Below are 9,733 nucleotides of genomic sequence, written 5' to 3'. Positions count from 1 at the left end.
TTTGAGTCATATGTTAATTTGTATAAATTTTATGATCTTTTCAGAGTCATCTTTTATCTTTGCTGACTCCAGTTATTTTTCTTGTATTGATTTGTTTCTACTCTTCTTTCCATTCAGGGTCTTTGAATACAGTTAGATGGTCTTTTTCTATGTTGTTAGGGTTTTAACAGATACACATGTTTATTGTGTATCTATTATATTTAGCAATTTCCTCTAAGTTAAACGTTCTTCCTAGAGGCAAGTTTTTTTTTTAAATGACAACAGGAAGTTGTAAAAATTAAGATTTAAGATTCAGGAAGCAAAGTCATTTTCAAGTCTCAGGAAGTCCCTAAATCTTACCTAACACAAAGACCCCTCCCTCCCTAAGGTTATCTAAACAGTAAAGAATGCTGAAGAGAACGAATGCCTAACTTGAGGTACTGCCTGTCCATCATGAGTACAGAGAGAGCGAGGGTTCCAGCTTTTCTTAATCATCGCCACTGTTGGACTAAGCTTTTGGTGAGACGGCTAACTAGTCGTCAGTAAGTCATGTTTTTTCCTGTGACTAAACTATTCTCCTGCAAACACCCCAGTAACCTCACCATTTCACCAATCTGGGCTTCAGTAGCATCATTGCTTAGTCTGTCGTTCCTTCTGTAGTCTGCCATTCCTTTTATAGATGGGGTAAGCCCACATGTGTTCAAGTCTCTCCCCCACCAAAAAAAAAAATGTTCCACACAACGTATATCTCCTTATAATTCAAATAGAGACATCCCTAGTTCTTCTGGTTTTTGTAAAATAGACTTTTAACAACAGTATGACAATAACTGCCAGTACGAAATAATTCTCCTCCTAAATGTTTCTCAGCTCAGTAATGGATCTCAAGTTTTACTGAAAATACCGTCATACTGTGTAACACACACTACAAGGTTGAGATCTCAAAAGAATCATAGACTTTTGCACGGAATTGACTCCTGTCTCATATTCTACCCCTTGTTCTGTAAGGGGAATTTTTATGACTGACAGCAAGGGAGTGCCTAATTCACACAAGTGATCTATTTTTCCATATCTGGTCTATAACTCTACTTTTCTAGATGGATTAAAGAACAAAGCTGTTGTAGACAGCTCTAAGGTCGCTCTCGGTAACACTCATTTCTTTGAGATAATCTCACGACTATACGTGCGTAGGGCATCCTTATCATGCAGCTTTTTACATGACAGTAATGTGCCGTCCAAACATACATTCTCCTCCTCTCTGCTAATCAAGTCTTCTCCACACCCACAGCTGGTAGTCTCATGTATGCTAGCACAGACGTTCAACCATCCTTCTGGGCAGCTCACTAGAACAGACCAGGCTATCATGCAACTATGTTGCTTACTGTCGTGAGATTATCTATGATGACACCCATAGAGGCTATCAGAAAGAAATGTTGCAATGTTCGGCAAGCCTAAAGCCTAATCAGTGCAAGGGATCAATTGTGTCGCTCCGTACTTACCTTCCTTCGTTGGTGGTCATCTTGGTGTTACTCACACTGTCTTCTGTTATACAGCTGCAAGGTTGAGAAAGTTCTTTTTTAACAGGAGAAAAAAGACTGAATCTCAAACATTAAATACAAAAACCATTTGTCCAAGGAAGCAGCATGGTTTGTATACATGAAATGTCATTTTCCAACACGAATGGGTGCCACTTGTGCTTTGGAACAGACATTTCCCTGACACCTGCACTAGCCCAAGTATTTATGCTACCAACCCATACCTACATAGGTAGCCCCATCCACGATATCCCAGTCATTAAGTTGAATTAAGGCAAAGACATTAGCAATGTTCAAAATATCATGTTAATCAAAACATACTACCCCATTAACACATCCAGTTCTGATGTTGTTTTTGTGAATCTGCCAAAGTAAGTTTAAATTTCAGATAATCTCTAACAACCATATAAAAAATATAAAACAATTCTGAGAATTTTTGTTATATGGGCATATCTAAGCAATACTTTGGATTTAAAATTGTGTGTTAAGTCGCTTTCATTTGGATGCAAATAATGTTTCTGTGGGTTGATGTGTGTTTCAACCAACTCACAAGTGATATTGCACGACAAATGACAAGCGTGTTTGTGAAAGATAGTGTGCGTGCGTGTGTGTATGTGTGTGTGTGTGTGTCTGTGTGTGTATGAGTGTGTGTATATGTATGTGTGTATGTGAGTGTGTGTGTATGTGTATATGTATGTGTGTATGTGAGTGTGTGTATGTGTATGAGTGTGTATATATGTATGTGTGTATGTGAGAGTGTGTGTGTGTGTGTATACACTTGTCCATGTATGTGTACATGTGTGTGGCAATATCTTATTTAATCACTCCACAACTTTTTCAGGGTATGCGGGGACACAGTGTCTCTCTGAACCTGGGGCTCATTATTTCGGCTTGATGGCCTGGACAACTCCCCAGAGATGCCCCTATATCTGCCTTCCAGCAGAGTGTTGGGGTTATAAGCTCATGCCGCCATACTAAGGTTTTTATACAGGGGGCTGAGCATCCAGACTCAGGTTTGCACAGTAGCATGGTAAACACTTTTCTCGCTGATCCAGCTCCCCAGCCCACTGATGGGCATTTCTGTTTCTAAGTGCTATTTAATCATTATTCTTTCTCTGTCTATGAAATAAATATATAGTTCTAGGGAAAAAATCTGTTATTTTCTCTTTTATTTTTAAATATGCTTTCCCCTTATCATGGACAAACACTTTGGTTGAATCTTCCTATAAATTCTGAAAAGGTAAAACCAGGGGAAAATGTTATGGCAACATACTATGAAATACACAATGGAGCTTGACACAGTATTAACTATCTCTGTAACTGGTTCCAGATAGTAGGGTGGCTTTACTTATTAAATACATGTTTTTAGAGATTTGGGATAAACTGGAAAGCCTTTTTTTTATTTCATGCTTATAGAGTTACCGAAAATCACTACAAGTATACAGAGGTTGTATCAGTCGATCAAGGACTCATAGTTCTGCATGCCAAAGTTATAACACAAGACCAAGTTTTCTGAAGCTAAGTGACATCGTGCTGTCTCTTGTCTGTCAGTCTGATGCTACCAAGAATTCACCCAATTACTGTGTGGAGAAGTCACGTAAGTGTCTAGGATAATAAATTTAGACTGTGACTTTTCATTTTGATATTAGAGTTCACCGTGATGTGAGCCTAACAATGGGACAGCATGGCCTACCGACAGGACCAGTGAACTGATAGCCAAACTTGCCTGCGAGATGCCTGCACGCGGCACCGCCTCTCTCGGGGATGCTGGTGATAAAGCGAGTGGTTTCAGGGATGGGGACGCATGTGGAAACCAACCCATTTTTGCAAAGTGTGCCTGTGCGCCTCTCCGCATCACCTTGCCTACAATCTTATTTTTAATGAAGACCAATCATTTTGTCTTGGCCCACTGGATCCGATGATGGTGAGTGTGTGCGCATATCTAATAGATACCTGGTGCCTTCGCTTCTTTCTCTGCCGCATAGCCGACTCAGTTTGCTTTGCTTTATAAATACAGCCGAGATAATCATAATCAAGGGCAGCGTTATATACAGAATAAGCTGGAGTTGCTGCTTTGGGTGAATACCACGATTCTGCTGCTTAGCGCTTTTCCCTTCTAGAAGGGGAAAAACACCAATTTTAAGTTGTGTCTTGAGATTCTAGTAACCAAATGGAAAAGTCGAAAATATATCATTACCAGAATTATTCCCCAACATTAGACATATATACACCATCCATATATACCACAGTATAATTTAAAAAAAAAAACTTAAAGTTAGATCAATATATTTTATTGAAGTTTTAGTATGTTTTTTTCTAAATAATTTTTCCCTTTTCCCTTTCTGCCCTTCACGCCCTCCCATGTCCTCCTTGCTTTCTTTCAAATTCATGCCCTCCTTTTTAAGAGGGATTTGTTTATTTTGTGTATATGAGCACACTGTAACTCATCTTCAGACTGTAGTTCTCTTCAGACACCAGAAGAGGGCACCGGGTCCCATTACAGATGATTGTGAGCCACCATGTGGGTGCTGGGAATTGAATTCAGGACCTCTGGAAGAGCAGTCAGTGCTCTTAACCACTGAGCCATCTCTTCACCCCCATACCCTCTTTTTTATTACTATTGTGTGTATAATATTCATGTGTATAAATGTATTAATTAATATACAACCTAGTAATTTCTTAGATGGTAAGACAATCACAATGGTTTATTTAATTCTTTTCCAGTTTATCAACGTACCCTGCAGATCTAACATACTATGCAGTCTACATATTACTGTGAAACCATTTCAAGTATGTCAAGGGTAGAAAATCAATCGTTCTATCTTTACACATAACTGTCCCTCGTGCTTATTCAAAGAAGCCCAACAAGTGCAGGTTTGGTACTTAGAATCGGGTGTCATCCCAACTGATACTTGAGAGTATGGACGTGACACTGGAGTAGTGGAGAGAGGCAGGCTCTCTAAATACATCAAACTGTCGTGAAGGCGAAATTACATTTTAAAATTATTCCAATGAGGGTTGAAGAGGGGAAAGGCGAAATTGTGAGGAGGTCTGCATCTTCTTAGAAACCGCATAAAGAATCAAGGATAGGAAATTGGTGACTCGCCAACATTAAAGTCAAGTCTAGTGGTGCCTCAGACAGAAACAAGGAGCACGCTAGCCTCCGGCAAAACACTATTGCTGGTACGAGGTGGCAAACTCTTAGCTACCCTGTGCTTTGGTGGTTTGTAAAGGAGGGAATTTTCCAACCCCTTCAAAGGAGTATTTACCAGAGGAGATTCTAAATGAAAATGTTGAAGTTGTAGTATATACCTTCCAGATTGCCGATGGCATAATCCAAGAGTCAAAAGGCAGATGAAAGAAGTAAGTTCATAGAAAAAATGCTCAACCTGCTCACATGTGGAAAAAGAAGTGTGTTCTCTAAAGGATACTAAAGAGTTCTTAGAAAACCATAAATATATATAAAATATTATATATGTATATAATGTTATATATAATGTTTTATATACATATATATAAAACGATATATATGGGAGTAATATATATGTATATGTGTGTGTATATATGTATATATATATGTGTATATATATATATATATATATCACATATACATACACACAGGCACATGCACATGCCCGCATCTGTGTGTGGCGCGTGCGCGCGCACACACACACACACACACACACACACACACACACACACACGGCAATCATGGATTTAACCAGCCATCTCTGAAGAAACCAGGAATGTGGGATTAGACCAGAAGAAACAGATCTATGCCAGCAGAGACACTGTCAGTTTGGGCCAAAGGGAACAGGGACAGGAGAGTCATCAGCTACAAACATGCCCTCTCCTGTAAAAGAAGACTCCTGCTTAAGGAGCTAAGACAGGTCCTCTTCAGTCTTGGAAGATGGAGACATATCTTTAATTTTTGTGAATATTGCAGACCCAGGTGAAGGATGCTTCTACAGCCAAAAGGACAGGGCCTTTATGTACCTTCATGGGTGACCCCAGGAGGCATGAGGGTACACCATCAAGACTATGGAGTTCTTTTTGCGTTTGAGCTCCAGTGGGAGCTGGCTTGCTAGGTTTATGCTTGCTCCAAGCCCACACCTTCCCTTCTTTTCATGCTACTCCACTTCCAACTTCAATTCCACGCCTAGTTCATCACCATACTTAAGGACTTAGCTTTGGTTTCATGGGGTGACAGTGTTACAGGCTCATTGGTCCCACAGAGTGAGCTGTGGTAAAACAAAACATGGATTTGTCCTCGGAACCTTAAGAGGGGACATGCCTAACATGTTAGAATTTACTTCTTGGTATTGCTATGACTTGTGGTAAAATGTTAGGATGTAAAAATAAAAATATCCTTAATAAATCATTTGGCCGAGCATGGTGGTACATTCCTTTAATCCCAGCACTCAGGAGACAGATAGGCAGATCTCTATGAGTTTGACACCAGCTTGTTCTACAGAGTGAGTTCCAGGACGGTCAGGACTACACAGAGAAACACTGCCTTGAGAAAAAAACAAACAACAAAAATATCTGTGTATCTAGATGGCTAAATGTTTGTTTGTTTGTTTGTTTGTTTGTTTGTCTTGCTGGAAAGCATACGCACTCAAGTTATAAGGGCCTGAAAAAGTTATTTAGAGTATATATAATTAAGTAATGATTTACTGTGTATGTCTAGTCGAGTTTTATTTTTTAAATGTTAATTTTTAAGCCTCGCCTAAATATCACACCATAATTAAAAACGTCAGGCTAGTGGAAGTAACTCTCTGGGTTTTCAATAGCCATAATTGGAAGCCTACACTGGTGTGGTCAGAGGGACTTAAAGGAAGAATATCCTGCGCGCCCCCTCCCCCCCATATGTCAGATATGGGACAAGACTTTGGCTCAATGCAGTACTGTACAGTGTCTCTCTGCAGATGACGACAAGGCTGTGTTCTTAAACGCTGAGGTTAAATCTAAACAAACAAACAAACAAAAGCTCGTGTAAAACACTCTCTTTGAAATAGTATCTCTCACAGCTGTAATGTGTCCGTCCATCTGTGACCTCAGCACCCAGGCCGCCAGATACTCAGCTACAAATTCGCAGGCTTGGGGTTAATTATTCAGGATACCTACATGGTGTCCATTGGAAGGCACTGGGAAAAAAAAATCTTACTTTAAAGATCCAGGGGGATCAATTAGATGGTGCCCTGTTGAGGTTTTTATCTTTTACTGTTCATTGTAACGCTAAGTGCTGGACTCCCAAGATTTGGAGTCTGAATGTAGCCTGAGGGACCCTGCCCCAAGTAAATTCTGATTGGTAAATAAAGACGCCAGCAGCCAATAGCTGGGGAGACAAGACATAGGCGGGTTTAGGTTTCCTGGGATACAGACCATGTAGAAGGAAAGGGGGAATCCGGTGGAAGGGGAAGAATGTGCAGGAAGGAAAAAAGAGAGCCGCATTGGGATAGCTGAGCCATTAAAAAAAAAAAAAAAAGTGCCCACGTGGGCTGACCAATTACAGTTAAAAGCAGGCCAAACAGAACATAGAAATTAGTAAGTAGTAACTTGGAGCTATCAGTAGGCAAATGGATTCTAACAGCATGGAGGGTAGGCAGCTGCCCGGCTTTTGTGCTGCTTACAGCTTATTAGAATATAAAGGCTACAGGTGTGTCTTTCATCTGAGAACAAAAATGGTCTAAGGTGGGGGAGGGTAGGAGTGGGGGGTTGGGGGGTGGAGACCCCACACTGGGATTTCTTTTTTTTAATTTTTTTTTTTTTTTTACCACGCTGCTGTCTTATTGTGACGATGAAGAACTCTGTGTTTCACTAAGGTTTAGCCCATGGTAACCCCTCCCGATGGACATTATGTCTAGTAAGTGGTCAGGGGCATCTACTGCTGGGATAATGCTTTAGCTATGTAAACTGACCCCTCTTACAGGGTTCCTGGACACCCCATCTTTAAAGAGGAGTCTGGCGGAACAAACAGCCAGCTGCACAGTGAACCTTACATCTACGGAGCAAAGCCTTTGTCAATCTAGATCTAGAGAAGACAGTTTCTCTAACCTTTTCCCTCTGGATGGTTCTAGAACACAATCCAGCCAGCTGCACAACTAATTACACTTTTGCTTTACTGAAGAAGATTTAGGCTAATTATATTATTAATAATTTTCCTTGTTGACTTTGTTTCTTAAGTTGTTTCCTCATGAGGTTGCAATCAAGTAGACCCAGTGGCTGACTTCTGAACTTATAGTGGCCAGGAAAAAGCATATATAGGGTTCTTAAGGCAAAGTGATGGCCTCCTACAGGGTGCATGTCTTATAGTAGACATCATTGACAAATGATGTCTCTTCCTCTAATGAGGGTAAAACTCTGCCAACTGTTTTCTTGACTAGAATTACATTAGTGTTAACTGTCTCGCCTTTTGCATGTGATGGATGCTTGGAGGATGCATGCTGTCATCAAATGGCCATCTCTGAGGTCTTGGCGTGGCTCCAGAGACTGACCCTCCTCTGAGGTGCTCTTACTGCTGCCCTTTCTACATCAACCCCTTTTTGTTCCAGCCTGGAATCAGTCTGTAACCCCAGAACCCTTAAAAGTAGTTACAGTGATGTCTTGGGAGCAGAGAGAGGACCTTGAGACTAAGAATTAGATGGATTCCATTATAGGCATAAGAGCCTTGGCTAGACAGTAGAGGCAGTGAATTTCCAAGAAGACTGCTTCTTCCTCATCCTCATCCTCCTGCTCTGACCAAAAGAAAAAACAAATCCAAGTCCTGTTTTTTGTCTTTGTTTGGTTGGTTGCTGTTGTGAGTCCAGACAGACAGAGTCCATGAATCAGAATGAATCCTGTAAAAAAAGATGCCTTCCTACGAAACACAACGTAGGGATGTATTACAGTCCCAATCAAAGTTCTAAGGACACTATATCTCTGAACAGAGATTTCTCAAAAATGAAGTGACAACAGCAAGCTTTTCATTGTTCCAAGAAACTACGGGAGACTCAAGTCAAAACAGCTTTGGTATTTAATCTCATCCAAAGTCGGAATGGCAAAAATCAACCAGAGAGCTCACCGCAAATGTCGGGGATGCTCTGTATGGCAAAAGGGAGACCCATATTCACTCTTGGTGGGATGGCACACTGGTTCTTCTCCTGTAGAAATCAATGTCAAGGATTCTCAAAGAGCTAGAAGTAAGTCTGCCACCCAGATGATGTTCCAATAAATCTTGTCTAACTAGGGAAAAAAAAAAAAAGAATGGCCCTGTTCCTGATTTTAAATAAAAATTTCTATCAGATGGTACAATCACAAGCTTTCTGTGTCAGGTAACAATGACAGCTAACTTGTTCCTGTCCAGGAAGGTTGCCTTCTATTGCATATGACAAGAAAGTAATCTTAGTAAATGCCTTTACGTAGTCCTAGGACACAAAAAGGGACCAAAATCTTCTGTTATAAAACTCTGTGTCACACAAGAGTGAATGTGCTGCGTAAACAAACCATAGCACATCACTTGATATGGCTGTGTATCCTCTTGTAACATGTAGGTTGATGTCATTATGCAGATGAAGGCAGACAAGAGAAAACGTTGGCCTGTCATTGGACAAGAAGGAAGAGAGGTGGGAACAGAGGTTTTAGAAGGAGAGAGAGAAGCAGGAGAGAAGGGCTTGGAGAACCAAGATGGCGATGGAGAAGGATGACCGAGATCCGGGTGCTCTTGAATTGTCAAGGTAGTTGGGATGGATTTCTGTAGGCAAATTTATCTTATCTAGGTGGGCGGTTTGTATCTTTATCAATTGATTGTGAGTTCATTGTGAGGGTGTATTGTGGATTGGGAATTTAAAATACAAATCTGATTGATAAATTGCATTTTATCGAGTCATGATTTCACTGGGGTTTTGGGAGTGTGAGCAGAGTTCATGGCAGGGAGCCGTGATAGGTTAGCCCATGCCAGACTTCTAGAGCCCTGATTTTACCAGGTAGCTGGAACTGGAGAGTTCCAGGTTATCGGAGAGCACAGATACTAATCAGAGATAAATTATGGTTAGTTCCATTTGGTCCACAGGTGCCGGAACTAACACTAGAGACCAGAGTGGCCAGGTGCCATGCTGGGATGGCCCGAAGACCGCCCGGGGTTAGAGTACCTTTGGGGCCAGCAGGGAGCTGCTAAAGTAAATTAGCACTAATTTCTATGGTTCAAGGGAGCCAGAACTAGCAAGGGAGTGACCACCCAGGAG

The 9,733-nt window shown here is 40.9% G+C and overlaps 1 protein-coding gene across 4 annotated transcripts in view; it reads right to left on the bottom strand.

Moving 5' to 3' along the window:
• Adam5 (ADAM metallopeptidase domain 5) overlaps positions 1-9,733 on the bottom strand; it is a 76,010-nt gene that overhangs the window by 16,416 nt on the left and 49,861 nt on the right. For all 4 annotated transcript variants that reach the window (XM_063275648.1, XM_006253321.5, XM_006253322.5 and 1 more), the window contains 2 exons: positions 3,465-3,627; positions 1,476-1,529 (listed from right to left, as the gene is read on the bottom strand). In XM_063275648.1, coding sequence (XP_063131718.1) covers positions 1,476-1,529; positions 3,465-3,627 — 217 coding nt within the window. The remainder of the gene's footprint in view (positions 1-1,475; positions 1,530-3,464; positions 3,628-9,733) is intronic.

Source organism: Rattus norvegicus, chromosome 16 (assembly GCF_036323735.1).
Source record: "Rattus norvegicus strain BN/NHsdMcwi chromosome 16, GRCr8, whole genome shotgun sequence".
NCBI lineage: Eukaryota > Metazoa > Chordata > Mammalia > Rodentia > Muridae > Rattus > Rattus norvegicus.
Note: the sequence above shows the minus strand (reverse complement) of the source record. Positions and strands in the feature narration are given on the sequence as shown.